Source organism: Pseudoliparis swirei, chromosome 9, assembly GCF_029220125.1.
Source record: "Pseudoliparis swirei isolate HS2019 ecotype Mariana Trench chromosome 9, NWPU_hadal_v1, whole genome shotgun sequence".
Classification (NCBI taxonomy): Eukaryota; Metazoa; Chordata; class Actinopteri; order Perciformes; family Liparidae; genus Pseudoliparis; species Pseudoliparis swirei.
The window spans coordinates 23,564,020-23,588,128 of NC_079396.1; the positions used below are offsets into that span (position 1 = coordinate 23,564,020).

The 24,109-nt window shown below is 46.9% G+C and overlaps 1 protein-coding gene across 1 annotated transcript in view; it reads left to right on the forward strand.

The window, feature by feature from the left end:
• LOC130199287 (cadherin-4-like) overlaps positions 1 to 24,109 on the forward strand; it is a 244,516-nt gene that overhangs the window by 144,506 nt on the left and 75,901 nt on the right. The window contains exon 4 of the mRNA XM_056422646.1: positions 17,956 to 18,182. Within this exon, the coding sequence (XP_056278621.1) occupies positions 17,956 to 18,182 (227 nt within the window). The remainder of the gene's footprint in view (positions 1 to 17,955; positions 18,183 to 24,109) is intronic.

Consider the following 24,109-nt stretch of genomic DNA (forward strand, 5'->3'; position numbering starts at 1 on the left):
CAGACATCCGCTGACACCAGCCACCACCACCATGGGCCTAATGAGGTGGGTTTTTTTGGAACGTCCCTGTGCTCACAGACTTGTAGAATCAATGCCAAGGGCCATTGAAGCTGATCGTATGCATCGATTTGGCTCAACAACTGAAGATGCACACACAAAGACACACCTGTTGTGTTTGAAGGCAGAACACTTCAAAAACACTTCATCTGCCAGAAAAAGACGTAAAGGGCGAATGAAGCTATTAAACCAGTCATGGTTGTCGCAAGAGGCAACATGTCCGCTGTTTAGAGTGAACGTGATGTGTGATGGAGAGAGAGCGATGCGGAGGGATGTTTTCATGCCACTCGGCTTGGCTGCCAGGCAGGTGGGCGCAAACCGCCAGAAAAGAGAGCTTGTTCTGGCAGAAAGCAGACAAGTGCCCCCTCCTCCACACGTCCTCCCTTGAGCCAATACCGGAGCCCTCGGGATCTGGGACCCAACCCACCAGAAATAGACACTGTCAGACCTGATGCGTCTGTGATGGACAGTTGTCAATATGTCATTGAAGGGATGGAGTGTACGCAGTAACGATGTGTGGTTTATGGAATCATACATATACTCCAGCTTGCTTGAGTGTAGTTCAATGAATCTCAGTGAATCCTCGCACTGTTCCATGAAAAAGGCAAAACCAAGGGCCGGCAGTTGAATGATCGCACTGCTCGGTCCGGTCTCATCTGTACTGGCGGGAGGGTCATGTCAACTAATGAAAGGGCGGGATTCACAGCATCAAGACGATGCAAAGTCGGATGTCAGGTTAGACGCGCAGACAGGGCCTGAGGCTGTGAGGCCCGACCCCGGGGTCGGGTCGTTAAGGTCCAAACCAGTCGGAGAAAATGCAACGGAACTAATAATGACGTGTCCCACTGACCTCGAGCCCTCAGCGAGAGAGAGAGAGAGAGAGAGAGAGATGACTTTGCCTTGACTCAAATAGTCAGGCATGGAGTATGTTTGAATATACAGCCGGCTTCCTAATGAGCAGCCTAATGAGGCACTGACGGGACTTTTGTCTCCTACCGAGCTGCTGTTCCCGTCAGTGATCGTCAGTGACGGAGGGAGCGCACCAAATGACTCCGGAAAAAAACGTGATTTATTGGAACGATGAAACTTTTCTCCATCTCGGCGTCGTTACTCATCGTAGCGGCCTCACGTTTATGCGAAATATGACTCAGATGCTGAATGTTGGGATGTATATTAGAGCTGTTCAGACGGGCGCATTGTGCTGTTGTCTCATGCTATGCGGGCTTTTTCCATCCCCGCTGACACTGTTATTGTGCTCCGTTGTCACGGATCTAATTATCTGCCTTCAAAGCTTTGCACTTTATGATTTTTCTCCCAGCCTATCGTTGTTTTTTGTCCCTCTTTCTTTTTCTCGGTACCCCGCTCCTCCCGGTTGCGTGACTGTGCCACTAAGTGTCGTCTTTACTGGTTCTAGTCGCAAATAAGCATCTGCCGTGTATCTGATGCACGGCGCGGGCGTTCACAGCCACAAATCAAGATCCAGCAGGACCTAAAATAAATGAGGCTCAGTCCAACCCGTGGAGAGCACATTTAGTACTTGCAGTGTGTTTGTTTGTTTGTTTGTTTGTCTGATGTTAAACGGCGCTGACAATTAGTCGCAATCCTTGCGTTGATGGTTTCATTTCATTAACCTTTCGCAGTTTGAATCGCAGCCTCATCATAACCGATTCTCTTTCCCCCCACGGCGGTCAAGGCCAGTCCACCGGAGTTCACGCCATGAAACAGAAGTCCCTCGCACTTCGAGTACTTCTCGGATCGCGCCCTCCTCCTCGGAAAAAGGGGAAACTTTTTTCCCTTTCGCCGTAATTGCTCACAGCTCCGCCGAGCCGCGGCGTGGATGGAGAGCGGCGGACGAGGTTTCTGACCCCTGGCACTCTTTCGACGCGGCGTGAACGCTCTCTTAGCCCGCTGGCTGTGTTTGCAGCAATCAGACGGCCGGCATCAAACGCTCTTCTGCCCCGTCTGCGGCGGACGCCCCGGAGATTTGAAAAAAACGTTAGCTTACATCCACGGAGCCTCCTTCTTCCATCATGCCGTCCTCCCTCCTCCTCCCCCTCCTCCTCCTCCTCCGTGTGCCAAAGAGATGGAGCTTCAGGACAGGTTCTGACAAAACGCCGTCATTATCTTAGCGTTAACGTCCGCCCACGCTCTGCCTCTCATTCATTCCACAGCTAGCCTCGCGGCCCCCGGAGGGAGAGACGGATCACGTGGGCGAGGGAAAGCGAGTCCACTCCAAAGACAGGTTCCTCTACCTTCTCTCTCTCTCTCTCCCCACTCGTCACCCGTACTGCTCCGTCGTGGTTTACCAGAATGCACCGTACCCATTATTTAGACTTTCCGCTGGCCCTGAGAGAAAATGTACTCGGGATGTTTCGGGTGGCGAGAAAGAAAAAGCCTCATGAGCTCCGTGAGAGGCAATCATGCACTTCACATCTCAAGGTTCCCTCCACTCAGAGAAACCCGGGGCATGAGCAGAGAGACGACAAAAAGCGAAGCGTATGCGGCAGGCTACACGTCGGACGCTCACAAAAGTGTTAGGCGCCCGAGTGTCATCGGAGTAAGCGTGGGGGGGCGGGAATGAGAAAAAGGACAGGGCGCAGCGGGCGCAGCGGGCGCAGCCCTTTTTAAAATCCAGCGGTGGAGTCTGGATCATTTGCTATTTAATGGCAATCATAACTCATCGTGCCATTGTAATGTGTTCCGCATTAACAGTGTGGGAGCTGGCTGGGGCTCATCTGTGCCTAATGCGCTGTAGCTACAGGCGAAGAGCGCTCATCAAACACCGCTCCACGATCACTTCCTCCTCTTAAAGTCTTTTGTTTACTTTGTGCACTGCTCACGCTCACGCCCGCGGCGGCGGGTGAAAAAACTTCGAGAGGCCCGAGACACCTTCTTTCGCGGCGTGCGCTTTCTGCTACTCTCTTTCTCTCGAGGCCACGGTTACCTATATTTAGCCATTAGAGGTTGTATTTGCTCATTATTCCGTGTGTGAGCGGTGCAGTGAAGTCTCACTTGTCAGGGAGCAGAGCACCCTCTGATGCTAATGAGGTGATCCCGTGGCCATGTCTGTAGGCCACATCCCGGGGAAGTGTCAGTCTGCGTGTACGCCTTTGTGCTTCCGCTCGACTGGAAGGCATCCGACGTCTGTGGGGGCTATAGGCGGCACGCAACACCCCCACCCCGACCGTTTTTGTTTTGTTTTTTTTGTTCGCCGCCACCTCCCCCACCGGGATGGTAAAGAACCCGCCCCCCCTTTCACCGCCGCCACGCTCGTTTGCCTGAAGCGTGGCGAGGATTAGCTGAGGCGATTATCACCAGCTCTTCGCCGTGTTGTGAAGATGAATCACGGCGATGATACGCGGCGAAGCGCCTCGTGCGTTTTCTAAAAGCCTCTACTCGCTACTCGCTTTGTGATTTTTACCATCCAGCGAGGAGCCAGTTGGCGTCGCTCCTCTGAGCCAGGTGCAGATGAGTCAACTCTGGCCAAATTGGCAACTCGCGCGTGTGTGTGTGTGTGTGTGTGTGTGTGTGTGTAACTCCAGATGATGTGCAGCCAACACAGATACGCATAGACATCGAGCAGCATGTGCACTCACACACATTTATATGTAAATCACCGGACACTCGGTAATGTGAGCGACGCGTTCTTTTCTCGTTCTTTCAATGCGACATTAAATAGCTTTTGCCGTGTTTTTTTTTTTGTTGCCTCCGCTTCCCTCCGATGGAGCCGTCACTCATCCGTTGCCATTGGCAATTTTTTGACATCGCTACAATGCTGTACATCACTAAAGCACGTTTGCCTCGGGGCTCTCTGACTTCCCAAAGCGCCATGAGATATTTAAATATTACGAGTGCTCAGATGTCCTGGCGAAAAAAAGAAGAAAAAAAACTTGTTTCAGTTCAGCCGTCTACGTTCAAACTTTCCTCCGTTTCCTCTGGGTCCTGGGGAAAAGAAAACAGTTACTTCTCCTCTTCCCTTTTCCACCCCTCGTAGTTTCAACTCGGCATTACCACCTCTCCTGCAGATGGCACGGTCTAATTGTGCAGGCTTTTTTTTCCCCCTTCTTTTTCTTTTTGCCGTTGTGCGGTACTCCCTCCCTCCGCACCGTCTTGCAGGCTGAACAGACGATCGCGGCCTCTGGTTTCTCTCCCCGGCCCAAACGGCTCGGGAGGATGTTCTCATTAACAGGACTTGTCAGAGCAGCCTGCTAGCGCGGCTAATTCATATTTCCCACCCGTACACACACACACACACACACACCATACCATGAGCCGACCCCACGCACACAGGCTAAAACTCACACTGGTGCACATGTGCTTGTTTATGTGCGCATTCCCTTGCACCAACACACACTTGCCCTCTTCTCATGGAAGCCCTCACACACACACACACACACACACACCACATGGCCTCCCCGATTAGCGCTGCAGGGCCTTCTCCCGCTAGATTGCACAACAATTAGCTGCAGCGGAAGCTATACCGCCGCATCTGACAGATGATGCATGGGCATTTGTTTGCAAAGCACGTGTGTTTGTTTGTGTGTGTACTTGAGATGTGTTTATTTTGAGGGGGGGGGGGGGTAGTGCAGAGGGTGGGCAGTTTAAGGCTGCTGTCTTTGTTTGTACCTCTGGGAGACCTTCCCTGCCAGCCTCCTTCAGCGCTCGGCTCCTGTGATCCTCTCTGTGTGTGTGTGTGTCTGAGAGAGGCTTTAAGGGTGAGTGTGTATCGGTGTTACCTGACAGGTCCGTCATATCGGTGTGCACCTTATCAACAGTTGCAGCAAAGCTTACCTGTATTTCACACTTTAGCCCACATGGAGAGATGTTTGCACTGTTCAACCTGTGTGTGTGTGTGTGTGTGTGTCTCTCTCTGTGTGTACTCACACAAATGCATTCATGTGGACACACAAACATGCTAAAACCGTCCTCTGGGCCGTGCCCTGTTATTGCCTCCAACCCTTGAGACACATTCAGCTGACAGTTTGAACGCCCGTCTGTCACGCCGGAGGAGAGGCGGCTCGCCCACCAGAAGCTTCTAACAGCATCGTGTTCTCACACACTGAATGACACGCATGGCCTCAGGAAGATGTTGTTGGTAATCACCAGTGACTAATGTTTCTCCTTTAGCTCTGCTCGATGACAATATGTTCCAGCTTGCAGGTTTATAACACACACACACGCACGCACACACACGCACACTCACTGGCTTTTACCTTTTGTCATGTGTTGAATCCCGGTATCTCATTACAATAGGAGATATGAATTCAAGTGTGTTTACAGCTCTTGGGGGAGGAAAACAACACGTTGTATATAAAGCGTAGTGTGGCCTTGGAGAATTGTCTGAAATCTGATAAACTGCCTATAGTGAAGCGACTTCAGCCGTCAGCCTCAGTCAGGACGGAAAGAACACGATGTACACATAACCGTATAGATGTAGATATATCTATTTATCTATACACATGGATGTATGTACATGTATTTATGCATATATATATATATGTCTGTATGCATATATGTATTATCTGAATATATGTACAACATATGCATATATATGGATGTATATAACTGTTTATAAATATACATTCATCTATACACATATGTATGCACATGTATGTATGCATATATGTGGTATGTATTACCTATCTATATAAATATATATGTACATATATATATATGTATAATATGTGTATATATATGAATATCTATAATATGTATATATATATGTATACAACTGTATATGTATATTGGTATATCTATACACATGTATGTATGTACATGTATGTATGCATATGTATTATCTATATATATAGGTATAGATATATATATATTTACATATATATATGTATGTATGGATTTATGTGTATACATGTATGTATATAGCTGTATATGCATGTATATATGTATATATCTGTATTTATATGTATATGAATTGTTATTTATTATTTAAATGATACATTGCACATTATCAACTTGGTAAAAAAAAAAAAATCATCAAACTTAACAGGAATTACATTTTGAGTGTTCACCTTTTGGACCGATTGGTGAGTCGGTGTCGGCGCCTCGTTGATTTACCACAGGGCGTTTGAAGGAGTAGTGTTTGATCCCGTTCTTATACCTATAAAGCCCAACAAATCGTTGGAGTTCGACGGTCACCATCGCTCATCACCGCTCCGCTGTCCTCCTCGCGTTGCTCCACGTCATCGATTTTGTTTTGTAGAACTTTTTTTTCTTTCCCCACCCCCGTGAAACTTCACTCCAGGGATGTTAGGGATCACAGCCTGATGGCTATCTTTCAATGGAGAGGGGGGGGGGGGGAGAAGAAGAAGAAGAAGAAGAAGAAGAAGTAAGATGAAGTAAAAGAAGTAAGACGAAGTAAAAGAAGTAAGACGAAGTAAAAGACGAAGACGAAGTAAAAGACGAAGAAGAAGGCCGATAAGAAGAAGAAGAAGAAGAAGAAGGCATCGAAGAAGAAGGAGAAGGCCAAGAAGAAGTAGGCCAAGAAGAAAAAGAAGTAAAAGACGAAGAAGAAGGCCAAGAAGAAGAAAAAGAAGAAGAAGGCCGATAAGAAGAAGAAGAAGAAGGCCGATAAGAAAAAGAACAAGAAGGCCAAGAAGAAGATAAAGAAGAAGAAGAAGAAGAAGAAGGCCAAGAAGAAGAAGAAGTCGAAGAAGAAGAAGGCCAAGAAAAAGAAGAAGAAGAGGAGATATATAACCGCGTTCTCCCTCTATGCGCGCTGACCCCTGCTGACCCCTCCGATTGGAGCAACAGAACCTTCTCTTAAACTTTTGATGGAGGGATGTTGATTAGATTTGAGAGTCGAGCGCCGGTGTTTCCTCCAGCGTGTTGGGCCAAAGCAATTTTGCGCTGTTTGCTTCCTCTGGGAAACGTGAGAAAACAATATGAAAATGATTTCTGTTTTCTTTGACAACGCATATTTGACGCTCGCAGGCAAACAGCGGCGTGGCGGCGGAGTCGGAGACGTCGTCCGTACAAAGAGGACTGGTTTAAAAAAAATATTACAAATATCTTCATTTTTTTTCCCTCGAGTTTTCCGGCGTGACAAAGAATATAAATCCATGCGGTTGTCCGCGGAGTGGATGGGTGGAGGGGGGGGGGGGGCTGGGTGACGACCGGGACCTTTCCCTGAAGAGATTAATGGGCGTTACCGTTGGCGAGGGGAAGAGCACGGACACACACACACACACACACACAGATGCGCTGACCTTGAGATGGCTGTCTGAAAAAAACTAGTTGCACCTGCATGCTGGTGGGCCTTGTGTGTGTGTGTGTGTGTGTGTGTGTGTGTGGGGGGGAAGTGAGCAGAAAGGAAAAGGGTGGAATAAGGTTTAGCGAAATTAGAATGCACGACGGAAAACCCAAAATCCTGCAGAGCCCCGACGCGATGCAGATTGCTGACTCAGAGTAAACTGTGCCCCCCCCCCCGGCTCAGTCTTTTCTCCAGCCTATATCAACACCACCCTCCAACCTCGTCTTCTCTCCCATGCCTCAAGAACCACGAGCAGTCCTGCAGACGCCAGACCGCTTTACGCACACACACACACACACACAGATGCACAGACACACACACAGACACACACGGTCTGACCTCAGTCTGCCCCTCTGGTCGGCTCTCCGGTTGCAGCGGGGTTTTCGGTGTTATGGCTGGAGAGTCAAGCGACTCAAAATCCAGGGGCCGAGGTCTGAGATAAATGTACCTTTGGAGATCTGTCATTGGATTTGTATCGATCCAGGAAACTCTTTGAACCGCAGCAGAACGCTTTAGAGTTGTTGTTTTCCCCTTAGAGAGAGAGAGAGAGGCTAAAAGGCCAAAGGACTGCTAGGGATATGAGATGTGGTTTGCCAGGTAAATACCTTGTGTGTGTGTGTGTGTGTGTGTGTGTGTGTGTGTGTGTTGTGTGTGTGTGTGTGTGTGTGTGTGTGTGTGTGTGTGTGTGTTCCAGAGCAACTAAACTTGCACTAAAGAAAGTTGGGGAAGTTTCTGCTTACTTTCATTCTGCTTTTTTATGTCCTCTTCTTCTACAAAGGGGCTTTTCTCTTCCTGGGAGAGGCTTTATTCTGCCTGATCCCTCTCTCTTTCTCCCTCTCTCTGTATCCCTCTCTCTCTCTCTCTGTCTCCCTCTCTCTGTCTCCCTCTGTCTCCCTCTCTCTGTCTCTCTCTCTCTCACTCTCGCTGCCTTCTCTCCTAATCACCACTAAAGCCAGCCCTAATTGCCAAAAGACATGATTTTCTCTCCTTCTCTCCTTCTCTCTCCATTCTCTCGTATCTCACCACAAACACACAAAGCTGAAGAAGAAGAAGAAGACGAAGGAGAAGGCGGATGATATGGAGTTTAAACAACAACAACAACAAAAAAGCCAAATGAAGCGAATAAGAGTGGATTTGGGTTTGACTGCGCTGAAGGCGGAGCTACATCACGAGACAGGAAGTCCCGGAGCTGTCGAGACGGATGTGTTCATGTAAAACGCTTTCTATCCGTGGATTAGTTGGTTTCATGAGACACTTTTCACCAAAGTATTATTTTGGTCGTGGTCACATGGGTGCTTGAGTCATGCAGGAAGTGACACGCCGAGGTTGTCTGGAGGCCTGATATCAGCCGTGAGCGACGGCTGAGCGCTGATGAAGGCTCAGAGGAGAACGCATCCGTCCTCAGAGAGATGCCCATCGGCCGTAAAAAGAAAAACAACGCCGTCCTGCAAACACGTGCGTGAATGTGCACGTGTCCTCGTGCACTGTTGATTTTTTAGCAAAATTATTTTTGAGTGAGATCAGGAGCATTTCGAATGACTCTCCACGGCTCTCAACATGGCGGCGCTCACAGTCCAAACTACGGCAACCGCGTCGGAAGAGCTAACAGTGATAACCTGCAAGGGGGGGGGGGGAGTAACGTTTACGTGGCAAGCCGTCTGCTGCACGCCTCTGATACAGGAATGCCTTTAATTGCAATATTATAATAATATATGATTTATGGTTTATGTTTTTTTTTCATTTTTGTCCTTGTCTGATTGTTGTTGAATTTTTATTTATTCGTTGTTGTTTTTGGTTGTCCGGTGTAACTTCATAGAATGACTGAAAGAAGGAGGGCCTTTAATTGCAATATAGAGAAAATCCCAAAATCAATATATTTCTGTCACGGTGCTATTAGAGTGGACCCAAAAGCACGACTCAGACAGGAGTAACAAAGATGAATGTCTTTGGTTGAAAACAGGCTGGGTCAAAACCAGGAGATCAGTCCAAGAAGCAAACGCGGGCAGAGAATCAGAGGTCAGGGCAGGCAGGCAGGGTCAGAACAGGCAGGTCAGGAATATACTCTAATAACACTGGAGAACTTGGCACGAAAACACAAGACAATCTGGCAGAGGACAAGAGCAAGTGAGGGAACCTAAGTAGAGAGGGACTAACGAGGGAATGGGCAACAGGTGAGATGGGCATGAAGACCAGGTGAAGGTAATGAAGGACTAACGAGGGAGTGATCAGAGGCAGGTGAAGGGAGTTGGACTGACGAGATGGAAAGCAGGATCTGGAATGACATGATAGTTAGAGACAGGATCAAAACAACAAATCTTAAAAGGAAGGTGTGGAGCTAAACTGTTACAATGTCCATGCACTATGATTCTTCGCTCAAGTTTGAATGACTGTGTATTTCCCATTCAGCCTGCAGACGACACCGTCGTAGTGATGCCGCCGAGTATATCCTGGAGTCCGTGTTGAAGTCCAGAGCTCCTTCCTTCCTTTTTTCGTACCGTGAAGATTTTGATTATTATTACTTCTTGTTTTTGTACAACACCCACGCGCTAAACCGCGGAGCAGACGCTTCGGACGACTGTCGCACGAATCTGAAAGCCGAGCTCAAAGGAGGTGCACAGACGGCAAAAAATAACGACGCCTGTCACCAGCCAACCAGTCTGCACGCCGCCTCCATTTGCTCTTACTTAAGCTGTGTAGCGGGGATATTTTAATAGGAATAAAGTTGTTTCCACCGCTTGTTAAATAAAATAATTTTGACTTTTGACTGTCTGCATATCTCTATATTTCTCTAAAGATGTCAAATGAAAGCAACGTGCTGTACTGCTGCGAGTATAGCTTTGCCTGCAGCCCTTCCCCGTTTCGGAGATTTCTCTCATTCATTCAGTTAAAATGTAACAAGGAACGTAGGTAGGAACAGACGAGAGGTTCCAGAAGAGTAAAAAGAGAGAGAGGCGGTAGAGTGTCCCCCCAAACAGATCACACGGAGTAAAGCTGCTGGATTGAACATGAGGCAACACGGGGGGTCCTCCACATCGCGGCGCAGCCCTCCTCCTCCTCCGCCTCCTCCTCCGCGGTGGAGCAAGGCCGGGGCAAATCCGAGAGGAAATGAATCCGGGAAACAACCGAGTTGTTACGCAATCGGGGAAAATTCAAAACAACAACAACCTATCCGTGCCCCGAATGAGAAGCATTATTTGTTTTAAAGTTAATGAGATAGCGCTCCTCTTTCCCATTCACAGCCGACATTCAGCTTATGCCCACCTTCTCTATTCTCTCTCTCTCTCTCTCTCTCTCTCTCTCTCAGCCTCTTCCAGTCTCCCACGATGTGAAGCCGTGGTGACCATTAGCCGTCCCAATTTCTCTCCGTGGCAACCAATAAAAGTGAAAACTCGTCACCTCATCATTTTCCTTTCGACTCGATGTGACGTTGTTGTTTTCACGCGGGCGCGACGCGGCCCCCCGAGCGAGTCGCTGCCGGTGTGAGACGTTGAACTGTCGTAACAGCTTTTCCTTTGACGCACATTAAAGATGACATTTTCAGTTGTGTGTCGTACGTTATATGTTTGTACTCCATTCAACCTTCTTTGAATGAAAAGGATTTCAAAATATACCTTTGGTTGGATGTGGGGTCTCCACACTCACTGTGTGTGTATGTGTGTGTGTGTGTGTGTGTGTGTGTGTGTGTGTGTGTGTGTGTGTGTGTGTGTGTGTGTGTGTGTGTGTGTGTGTGTGTGTGTGTGTGTGTGCGGTCGCTGCCATCGAGCGTTTGTATGAAAGCACTGGAGGGACGAGCGCCTCCCTGTGACTGGCTTCAATGAACCTCCCCTCCCCCCTCCCCCTCCCCCGAGTGTGTCTCCCTTCATAGTCTATCAGTGGACCTGGCTCTGTTGGGCCCGGCCCACCGCGGAGCTGGTTAACCCCCCCCCCCCCCCCGGCGGTGCTTCTGATCGCCGGCCACGCTGCCCGTCTCTCGCCATCCGCCCGCTCCATCACGCCCCGCTTCCATCTCCCCGGGGCTCCCGTCGCTTCTCCCTTTTGTGTCACTCTTCAGCTGCTACTCTCTCTCTCTCTCTCCCTCTCTCTCTCTCTCTCCCAATCTCTGCCTCTCTCTCTCTCTCTCTCTCTCTCTCTCTCTCCCTCCCTCTCTCTCCCTCCCTCTCTCTGTCCCTTTCTCTCTCCCTCCCTCTCTCTCCCTCTTCCTCTCCACTCCCGTTCTATCCATCTCTCCATCTGGTCCCCCGTCTCTCTCGGGAAGCCTGGCCCAATTAACCTGTTCAAACAGGCATCTGAGCGTCTGCTGCAATGTGGCCGTGTGTGTGAGAGAGAGAGAGAGAGAGAGAGAGAGAGAGAGAGAGAGAGAGAGAGAGAGCCTCCACCTTCCACACCTCCCCGTCCCTCTCTCCTCGTCCTCATCTTCATCCCTCTCCCCTCGTCCTCAATGGGCCTGATTGCGCCCCCTCTCCTCCGTGAACCCCGCTGCCTCTGGACATCTCCACTTCAGCAAACTGCGACGAGCGTCTCTCGCCCCTCTTCCCCTTCTCCCCCTTTAACGGTCTTTCATTCATTCCGCTGTCTCTCTAATTGCCCTTCCCTCCTTCTTCCACACATGCGCCATCCTTTCATCAATCTCTCTCTCTCTGCTATTCCCTTGTCCTCCCTCTTCTCTCACCTTCTCCCCCATCACTCCTCAGCTCTCTCTCTCTCTCTCTCCGTTTGCTGAATGTATCCCCTTCTCCCTTCCCTTTCAACACTTCCTTTCACCTGCTTCCTGTCAGGGTGTCCAAGTGACAGGAAGGTCACAACTCTTTCCACTGTCACACTCCTCCTCCTCCTCCTCGTCCTTGTCTCGATGGAGGGAGAAGGAGAACTTTAATTGGAAAAGCTAGAAGCTATAGGGAGGGGGGGGGGTGTTGCCGGGGGGGCGAAAGTGAAAAATGCGGTTTGGGGGTGTGATGTCATCAAAGCGACGCTCGAAGCCTCGCGAGCGATGGCGATATCAAGAAATCGGCGAACATGAATGTGCCCGGTCGGCATTCCTGCTACATTCCTGTGGGCGCGACGCTGCCCGGCACGCCGGGGCGTCGGCGTTGTTCGCCAGATCAATGTTCAACCTGGACCCGCCGCCGGAGACGGCCTCATCGCTCTGCTGCTGGCCGGCTTCATAATCTCTCTCATAGCGCCATCGACCCAGCTGAGTGAAAGAGGAGCTGGTGGAGTGTGTGTGTGTGTGTGTGTGTGTGTTGATTGAGGGGTAAATCAACAAGTCTTTTTTTCTTTTTCTTTAATTGGTGCACGAACAAGACCCTCTGGGTCCGCTTTGCGCAGCCTGCCACTCCGCGTGTGTGTGTGTGTGTGTGTGTGTGTGTGTGTAGGTATTGGTGCAGTCAGTTCAGCCTGTCGTTGTTGAGACACACGAGCAATCACAGAGGATAAAATGCCCCACGTCCGCCCACACGGGGGGCCGTTCATAGACCCCCGTCGTGGACACGCTGCTACTGACCTCGTTTGTTGTCTTTCATGGCGATGTTCAGTTCATTCTTTTGGGACGTGAACTCAGCGGAGGGAACGCTCTCGCGTCGCATATCGAAAGCCAGCCGCGTCATCCTGTTACCCAAGGTGCTCGGGAGGTCATTGCTCCGCGGCCCGATTTAGCGGCGAGCCTCAAAGCCTCAACCAAACGAAGTCAAAACGACTCCGTTCGTCTGCCGTCGGTTTGTCCGTCCTTTGTTGTTGTTGTTGTTTTTTGACGTCGGACGGAAAGAAGGGGCGAAGCAAGTCAAATCGTAAGATATAGTGCAGATTTAAAGACTTGGAAACACACTAAAGCATGCGTTGATGCTTTGAGTTAGATTTTTGGATTTCCTTTTGTCGCCGTAATCGGGCAGCCTTCCAAAACTCTTATTTGTTCAGACACGTTTGCCAACCGTCTTGTTTGTTATTGCCCCCCCCCCCCACTCCACACTCCTCCCCCCCCCATCCAAATCTAAATCAGAATCTGCACCAAAAAAAGAAATGAGATGTGATCAGAAAACAAAAAGAACCAAAAAGAGGGAAAGAGAGTGAGACAAACAGTAAGGCGGACTTTTTTCAGCGTTTTGTTACGAACTCAGACACAATGAAAGCGCTCACGTGAGGAGGAAAAAAAACTTTCAAAGAAAACAAATGACCTGATCATTCTGTCGGTGCACAACAGTACCCCTCTAGGGCCAACGTCTTGTCTACGATAAATGAGCAGCTATCCAGCTTCTAGCCTCAGGACCGTAACCTTCCAGTCTACCAGGAATTGCTTGCCCCTCCTATAGGAGGAGGCGACCCTGCGAGAGTCGTCCACACTGGCGAGCACAGCCCCAAACTCTCACAACGTCTGATACCCATGTGAGGTGGGTCCAGGTGGTCTGGTTCCGGAGACGAGGACAACGAGCGTAGTGCTGACGGTGGCACCTATGAGTCGACAAAACTAATGAATTGTGGACCCCTCGGAAACAATGTCATTATGTGACCAAGGACGTTGGGGAATCGGCAGCGGCTGGAGCAACCCATCTTAACTTGAGATGAGGTCTTATTACACGCACACACGGACAATCTTGCTACTCCCGGATGGCGAAGCACACAGATGAGTGAGCCCATGGGATGACCTTGGGTGAAGTTAAGTGGAAGGATGGTCTTGGGCTCTACCGCAGAAGTGGTTAGGGATCGTAAAGGCGGACAAATTTGATTCTGAGACCGGGGCGAAAAAGAGTGTGAAGTTGAATCTACTAAAGAAAAGTGTCCACCTGGCCTGGCGGGAGTTGAGGCGCTTTAGCCTTCTTATATATTCTAGATTCTTGTGATCTGTCCAGACTAAAAACAGTTGCTCTGCACCCTCTAGCCAGTGTCTCCATTCCGGCAGGCTTTAATTCCGCTCTGCCGTTGTCACTTTTCGCCAGGTAAGCACATGGATGCAGCTGATGTGAATCTATCTCTGAGAAGTTGCGAGAAGATCCGGGGGGGGTTGAAGATACTGCACTGACTTTCGCAGGATCCATTTGGATATGATTATTTCTGCAAAACCTGGCGGACATGGTTAACATGAGATTTAGCGTCTGGGAGAAAATCATCATCCCCTTTCTTATTCTCATTTAGTGGACTGTAGTCTATGCAGGTCTCAGAGACCCGTTTTCTTTTCCACAAAAAGAATCCCGCTCCGGCTGGAGGAAGAAAGGGGGATAATATCCATTGCTGTTCTCTCAGGTCTCGAATCGAAGTAAAGTCTCCCCTTGGGGGGGGGGCTGTAAGAGATCAATGCATTAACAGGTTGCGAAAGTTTTACCCCCTTCTTACTGATCTTCAGCCAAGAAACCCCAAAATAATGGTAACTGTGAACAACAAGCGGCCCGTAAGGCAGATGGTCCGTAACATGAGCTGGAAATCCTCAGCTGGCGGCGCGACCCTCCGGCGATTTTGGGGAATAAATAACAACTTTCGGTCGGTTTCGTCGGCGCTCCCTCTTTCGAAGGTTGCTGGATATCGATGGCGCGATGAGCATTGATGATTCTCCTCCCGAGGGTGTTCCAATGGAGCCAGCTGGTCCTTTATCGCGAAAAAGTCCTGTCATGAAGGCGTCCGCGGCGGAACATTCCATCTGGCGATTTGAAACAGTCTTCTGCTGGCCTCCGTAGCAGGGATGAGTGGTCAAAATGCGCCCATCTCTCTCTATGAAATCCAATGCCAATGATAGTTCGTTTCTAGACCACTGTACCAGAAAGGCTCTGCAATTGAAGAGTCTCGGAAAATCTTCCGGAAGAGCCAGCCGTAAAGGGAACGACAGGCGGGCGTGAGCGTTCTTGTCGGCTGGGTCCTCCGGTCAGTGGTCGTTCTTTCGACAGTTTTGTTCGCGGTAGAAAACGTTCGAAACTATTCGATGAAGAGCGGGAGGCATCCGGATTGGTGTCATCCGTCTCCCCACCTGCTCCACTCAGTGGCGTTGAAGAGCTGTCCCCTCTGACTCCGCTCTGTGTGGCTGGCTTGGACATCTCGCTTTGGGTTCTGACTTGATCGGAGACGTATTTAGGGGACCGGGAGGAACAGAAAAAAAGTCTGTATTTCGTCGTGGGTTTCCTCTCGGTAACGGAAGCCTCGTCCCGGCTGCCGTCGAGACGTGGGAAACAGAAGTCTACGGCCTCCGGCTCAGGGTTTTCCTCCCGATACGCCCGTCTAGACGTCGTTATCCCCGTGAGGAAAGGCCGCGGGCGAGGAAAGGAAGGAGACGAGGACGGGAGGCCGCTCCGGGTTCCCCTCGTCTGTGACTCGTCCTCTCGTCTCGGATCGGACACGAGAGCGGCCGAAAGCTCCTCGCCGCGCTCAGAAAAAGATGCGGAAGAAGCGTTTCACGTCGACCCCAGGAGAACACGCAACTCGTCCCCGTCTCGGCCTCCCTCTGTTTGTGTTCTTGTTAGAAGTATACTTATTTTCATTGCACTTAATGTTCCGTTATGAAGGAGGTGGATAAGGAGCAGTTTCGGGTTTCAAGCTCATTTGCTGCATATTAGCCACCGTTTCCATGTTCAGAGGCTCCGTCTCTCACAAATTGCTCTTTTCGGTTCATTTCCTTTTCAGTTTGAAAGTACATATATTTTTTCCTCTCTCTCTCGCTGCAGTCAGAGCCCTGTTTGCTCTGCATCTTTGTTGGATATTAATTAAAACAACCGTTATAACCAAAATAGACTTCACGCAAAAGTCTACACTGCCCTAGCGCATTTTATTGTGAAACATTCATTCATATATCCAATTCAATTCAGTTTATTTGTATAGCCCAATTTCACAAATTACAAATTAGTCTCGGAGTGCTTTACAATCTGTACACATAGACATCCCTGACCTTTGACCTCACATCGGATCAGGAAAAACTCCCAAATAACCCTTCAGGGGGAGAAAAAGGGAAGAAACCTTCAGGAGAGCAACAGAGGAGGATCCCTCTCCAGGATGGACAGGTGCAATAGATGTCATGTGACCAGAAGGACAGATTTAGATTTTAAATACATTCAATGAATGTGACAGAGTGTATGAATAGTTCATAGTAGGCATATTCCACGATGGAGACCTCCTCGATCCATCAGGCAGATGGCGGTGGGGAGGAGGAGTGGGCGGAGTCTCAACAGTGAATATATACGAGTTTAGAGACATATGTTGTGTCAATCCAAAACATCCCCTTATCTAAATGCATACTCTGTGTTTGTATGGTTCTATAAATACAATTCATTTGATGTGACACTATATACAAAATACTGTCTGCTGCTCATTCATCCGCCCTCTATTCTAAGTTGACTGTAAAAACTGTTAAAGGTTTTAACTTTCCTCTTTTTCGAAGATCTTCAGAAGGCCTCAAGATATTATATTTCCCAGGGAGTTAGTCACGTGACATGTCGAGTGTCTGTGCTTCTCGTACGTCACCGGTTTATCTCTCATCTCGGCGTAAAAAACCCCACAAAGTTTCGAAAAAGAAAGAGGACGAGAGCGCATTCACAGTGACCTCGCGGTGACCTTGTGGCTGAGCGCCGAGTTTGGCTGCCAGAGAAAACTGGAGTACGACGAGAAATGCAGCAATTTGGCCTTCAGATTAAAAGCTCAGAAGTGTTGTTGTCAGTCGGGGAGAAAAAAGCACAGTGCGGTTAAAATGCCACAACACTCGTGGAATCCATATTTCTTGACAGGAGAGCACAACTTGTGTTTGTTTTATTCATGCAGATATAAATATATGCTGTTTATGCAAAACAATGGCACTTTGAATGCGTCTATCATTTAGTTTTCTTTGTGCTATGCAGTTCTTTTAAAGGTCAGCAGTTTTACTTATATTATCACCACAGGTCTACTTCTCTGTGAATGGAGCAGTTGCCGACGAGATATTCCGCTTAATTATCGGTAAAAGTATCACGTGGCAGGTTGTTTCTTCTTCTAAATGAACATCGTGCTGCATTGAAGAAGACGGAACGAGAGATTGAGACCATGAACTCACGTTTACAATGTTTAACTAGAATGGGCACTCGGTAGAGCGCATACCTTCGCATATCACAAGATTGGGCATTGAATTATGAACATTTTGGCATTAGTTGCATGCCAATTGGATAGAAATTGGCCGTGCTATGGTAAAAAGAAGATTTTGACCTTTTCATGACCTTGACCTTGACCTTTGACCCGATCAATCCCAAAATCGTATCAAATGGTCCCCGGATAATAACCAATCATCCCACCAAATTTCATGCGATTCCGTTCAATACTTGTCGAGTTATGCGAGTAACACGCATACAAATAAATAAATAAATACACGCCGATCAAAACATAACCTTCCGCATTTTCAATGCGAAGGTAATGAGGGAGAAGTAGAGACCTTTTCTCTTTCTTCTTTACAATCTGACTTATTTTGGCCCCCTGGTGGCCAGTCGAGTGAATGCACATAGGCTTCACTTTTAGGACCCGGAGGTCGCCGCCTGCTCATAACTGTGTGAACAGGGGCCGATTGTAACTACGGAAACGCCACTGTCTCTCTCCCTATGTGTGTGTGTGTGTGTGTGTGTGTTTGATTCAGCTGCTACATGACGAGGAACTACAGGCTTCTATGAATGGTGAATTAAATCTCTAAATTCTCTCCTCCACAGTGGAGTTCGACGACTGCGTGGGGAATGAAGCCGTGGTTTTCCAGAGCAGTGACCCGGACTTCAGCGTGCGGACAGATGGGTCCATCTTTGCCCGGGGAGAGGGGGCCGGCCTGGACGAGCCGGTCCAGTTTAAACTGACGGCGAGCGGTCAACACGCGCACGTCTGGGAGACCGTGGTCCAACTGGCCCTAATTGACCCGCCATCGCGTCTGCAAAATGGAAATGAGGTGAGTTTCTACTCCCGCTGAGCACGAGCACAGGCAAATAATGTCATGCTTCAAAATGTTCAATTATCATGCCAAAGAGTTTTCATCTTCCTATCAAATTTTCTCCAGCGGTCTGGTGACAGCAACAGCCAAGAATCAGGTCAAAACTCCTCGGGGTTTGAGAGAGAGAGAGAGAGATGGTACATGGCTCCAAGTGATAGAATCACGCTGCCACAGGGGGAGAGTATGATCCCCCTCAGCCATAAGCTGTTATTGGAAAAACATCCTGTGCCTCGGATACCCCGGGGGTCGCTGGCTTTTTCGCCTCCATTTGCGAGGCGTCAGAGGTCAGGTGAGGACTGAGCTCAGGACCGCGAGGCCAGATACGATGATCAAAGATGGGATTAGGTGGCGAAAACACACACGATCGTGGGGTCACTGCCACAGCGCGATCCGAGACATGTCGCGCCGGAGGAGGGAGGCCGGCGAGGGGTCGGATCCAGCCGAGACACGATGACTGACCAGGAGGCAAAACGGGGGTTATTTTTAAACGTGCTTAAGTTCTGTGGCGGCCCAAAAGTAATAGACGCGAAGGTTAACGCTCGATGTGTCCGGTAATGACGTAGCTCACAGAAATCCAGTACCAGCCCCCCCCCCCCCCCCCACCGAAGCTTCGATTCGGTCCCGCTGCTCTCATCGTGCCGTTCAGTAATGAAGCTCTTGAGGAGCCATAACACACACACACACACACACACACGCACACACACACACAAACACACACTGCCTCCCAGCAACCAGAAGAAGAAAATGAAGAAGAAGAAGAAGAAAAAAAAGAGTTGGCGACTATCTGGTGAACGTAGCGGAGCGTGCAGCAGCTGAAGAGCCAGATGATTTGTTTCCCAGGAGTCGGTGGAGGAGAAAGCGCAGCGCGAAGCAGAGCGAGGGTTGTGACTCTGTGACTGTGTCCATCACGTGGCCACACACACACGACGCCGGGCGCTGGGTGGATACGGAACCACGTGGAAACTTTAAAGTAGACGATATGTCAGTGTTTACAGCGCGGTCTACAGCGGTCTATAGCATCGTGCTTTATCGTGAGTTATAGTGGTTTATATTGTTTATAGTAGGTTTATATTGTTTATAGTGGTTTATATTGTTTATAGTGGTTTATATTGTTTATAGTGGTTTATATTGTTTATAGTGTGTTACATTGGTTTATATTGTTTATAGTGGTTTATATTGTTTATAGTAGGTTTATATTGTTTATAGTGGTTTATATTGTTTATAGTGGTTTATATTGTTTATAGTGTGTTACATTGGTTTATATTGTTTATTGTGGTTTATATTGTTTATAGTGGTTTATATTGTTTATAGTGGTTTATATTGTTCATAGTGGTTTATATTGTTTATAGTGGTTTATATTGTTTATAGTGGTTTATATTGTTTATAGTGGTTTATATTGTTTATAGTGTGTTATAGTGGTTTATATTGTTTATAGTGGTTTATATTGTTTATAGTGGTTTATATTGTTTATAGTGGTTTATATTGTTTATAGTGTGTTATAGTGGTTTATATTGTTTATAGTAGGTTTATATTGTTTATAGTGGTTTATATTGTTTATAGTGGTTTATATTGTTTATAGTGGTTTATATTGTTTATAGTGGTTTATATTGTTTATAGTGTGTTATAGTGGTTTATATTGTTTATAGTGGTTTATATTGTTTATAGTGGTTTATATTGTTCATAGTGGTTTATATTGTTTATAGTGGTTTATATTGTTTATATTGTTTATAGTGATTTATATTGTTTATCGTGGTTTATATTGTTTATAGTGGTTTATATTGTTTATAGTGGTTTATATTGTTATATATTATTGTTTATAGTAGGTTTATATTGTTTATAGTGGTTTATATTGTTTATAGTGGTTTATATTGTTTATAGTGGTCTATATTGTTTATAGTGTGTTATAGTGGTTTATATTGTTTATAGTGGTTTATATTGTTTATAGTGTGTTATAGTGGTTTATATTGTTTATAGTGTGTTATAGTGGTTTATATTGTTTATAGTAGGTTTATATTGTTTATAGTGGTTTATATTGTTTATAGTGGTTTATATTGTTTATAGTGGTTTATATTGTTTATAGTGGTTTATATTGTTTATAGTGTGTTATAGTGGTTTATATTGTTTATAGTGTGTTATAGTGGTTTATATTGTTTATAGTGTGTTATAGTGGTTTATATTGTTTATAGTGGTTTATATTGTTTATAGTGTGTTATAGTGGTTTATATTGTTTATCGTGGTTTATATTGTTTATAGTGGTTTATATTGTTTATCGTGGTTCAGAGGGTCGTCAACTCGGCCCAGAAGATCATCGGGTGCCCCCTCCCCTCCCTGCAAGAACTGTACAGCTCTCGCTGCCTTAAGAAGGCAGTCAAGATCCTCAAGGATCCATCTCACCCGGGCAACGAACACTTTGTACGGCTGCGCTCAGGCAGGCGCTTCAAGACTATGTATACCCGGACCAACAGACTTAAGTTCAGCTTCTTTCCGAGGGCCATAAGCGCACTAAACGCTGCTAAGTTTTTAGAGAGTCAAATGTCGCATCCCGTTCAATATGAGGAATTCGTGCAATAAAAAACTTAGGTTTACACTAAGAAATATGCCTAGTTTACATACGTAGTTTATTATACTTATTTTTATATTTATATTTACATCCATAGATCTCATTTATACTTATGTATAGTTCCCCTATGTCTATTTATGATTCATTCTGGTTTTTATATTGTCTTGTTTATATTGTCTTGTTGTTTTTATATTGTCTATTGTCCTATTAGCACCTTGGGATTGCATCTAAATTTCGTTGTTCCTTTGCACAATGACAAATAAAGATCATTCATTCATTCATTCATTCATTCATTCATTCATATTGTTTATAGTGCTTAATAAGGCTTAATAAGGCTTAATGATGCGTGCAGACCAAACTTTACTCACTTGACTAGTTTTGGTTTCTTCGCGTCATTCTCTTCATTTGCGCCTTACAGGGGCGTGGCTTATCTCCGTGGCTTTACTCCGTGGAAACAGTGATAATTTCCGCCATTCACCGTGGATGAAATAACCACTAGTTTGCATTCCACACACGTCGGACCATCTAACGCCTCGTGTCTGGGTTCATAACATCACGAAGGAGGCAAATTCACCTTCATCGCCATTCGAGTCAAACGCAACCATTCACGTGACTTTGCATGGGATCTCAACACTTGTGGTGCATTATAGGTTGGCAGAAAAAACCCAAAAATGACAAAAAGGTGCAAATCCTGTGACTTAATTCAACTTTAATTTGCATTTGCACTTTATTGCAACACAAAACCAGATACACAGACAAGCATCCTCGCACCTATGCGTCAGATATGTAAACAGAGATCTTCAGATGACGAGTTAATCACAACTCATAACACATTTTGGACTTTTGATATCAAAGCGTGCAGGGTTTTTTAGGGAGGCAGTGACACGGAGGGCAGGGGGGGGGGGGGAGAGCCGGGACCACCGCCTGCTGGCTACGGCACCCGGGGCTGGGAGGGAGGGCCGCGTACCGTTTCACACCCGGTGACTCCTGCTCACGTCGCGCTGGCGTGTGTCACGCGTGGTTTTCTTTCTTTCTTTCTTTTTTTTAACGAGAGATCATGTCGAATCAAGTGGGGATGACGCACATTTTTTTCGTACGATTTTTGTAATTGCAGCGTCCCGACCGGAGCCTGTAGATCGTACCTGACGGATCGAGGGGAAATAAAGACGCTCGTACCGTTTCGGAAATCCCCGAAACTGCCGGAAAAAAACTTCTGACGACTCCTTTTACCTCCTCTCCCCCCCCCCTCCTCTTTCGTAATAGTTTTGAACGAGTGCGCTGACATCTCCGCTCAACCAGTTTTTTTAAAATCAGTTTCATCACCTTTTACCTGTGTACGTTCTCTCTCACCGTGTGAATAACAACGAGTCGTTGGGTTTGATCAGAAATACACCACGACTCCAGAAAAAAGCCCACTTAAGCCTTTTGCTGCCCTTTCTCCATCTCCGTCTGTTTCTATGTCTTCTTCTTCTCCTTCTTCTTCTTCTTCTTCTCCCTCTGTCTTTTTTTCTTATATTCTACCTCTCTCCTCTGGGAACTCACTAGTACCTGTTAGAACGTGTAGATAAAAGGATTTGGAGCATGACTTATTTAGGCGAGGGGAGGGGATGGGGTAGCCACATCTGTTTCTGTCATCCCTCTTCTCCCCCCCCCTCCCACACCCCTCCCACCCATCCTCTCAATCCATCCCCAAAACATGTCTCGCCCCACCACGCTGGTGGGTATGTGGGGCAGCCATCCCCTGCAGTCAACCCCACGTGAGTGTGAGAGCAAGCTGCACAGGTTGAGAGATTTAGGGAGCTAAAACCCTCCTGAAACAGCCCCAAAAATATATGTTTCAGGAGGGTTTTTAGCTCCCCTAGTGGCCAAAAGAGGAGCTGCTGCTCAACTAATATAATAGTTGGAGAGAGAAATCATTTGAGGCTTCTCTCTTTTGTCATAAATTCATAGTTTGCACATAGTACATTTTATTGAACAATTTTACTCGACTATAAGTAATCGTGTGTTGTTCAAAGTTCAATCTTGACCAGAGAAATAGAAGTTGACAAAACAATCTCACCAACAAAGACCATTTTATTTATTTCTTTTACCAACTTTGAGGTTACTTTTAGAACAGTTTATTACAGTAAATTAATTTAAAGTATATTCATTTTTTCTACATTCACAAAATAAAATGTTATGTAAAAGGTGGCTCTTGTCGAGACCCAGAATTATCACTTTGAGCTGGAGCACTTTTATAAACCTTTGTTTTGGCCATACAGCCCACAACTTTACTCTTCTGGTTCTCATCCGCATTGTTTCCAGATGCAGGCAGCTGTTGCCTCCTACAGACCCGGTACAGCTTGTTCCATTGCCCGGTACCAAACACATCAGCGACGAGCTGGTTCAACATAGTGGAGCATTTTTCCCACTAAATGTAATACTTGGGTTGCATTCTTGGGCTGGGAACCTAAAAAAAAGTATTTAAATTGTCAACAATTCGCGGTACAATCCAGATGTGTTTACGCCTAATGCCCAGAGAGAGCAGCTAATCCCGTCTTTCTATCGGCTCTGAATGCATCTTATTTTGAGGGGTCATATTCACTAGTTATTAAACACATACACATACTATTAGGTAAAGTGAATTTGGCTATTTGGTTGCAGGTAGAGTTACTTTGGCTATTTAGAGAGAGGTCAAAGATGAAATAATAGAGATTTGACATCGGACGACATCATCATACATGTTACCCATGAATCATCGTTGCGTATCTGCGTATCACGAGAGAGAGAAAAAAAGAAAATAGGAAATAGTTATTATGAATGAATAGTTTTATTTTCGATATAGTTAATCGAGATTAAACATTTTCATATATATACATATATATATATATGTATATATATATAGATTGCTCTGACTTCACCAAAATCAAATAAAACCCATGATCATGTCATTTCGGGGGTTAATATTGCAATATTGAAATGTAGCGCCCGGTTGATGAAACCAAACATGACAACTTCGCCCGTGCCCCACCTCCCCCCCCCACCCATCTAACCCAACTCCCACGCCCCTCCCCACCCACACACACACACACACACCGCCATATGCCGGGTTACCTGACACATTTCCTTTAAAGCAGCCGTAAAAGCTTTTCTCTTGGGCGTGCCGTCTAATGAAGTCAGCCTTGAAAGAATTGTTTCCGCTGGCAGACACCAGCCCGGCCCTCTGAGGGCCCCGCGGACCAGGCAGGAGCCGAGAGATAAAGAGGAAACACTTTTTTTATAGACCGCATTGTACCGAGACCCTAAACTTTCAATATGTGCCAGAAGCCATCGGCATCCTGCGGCT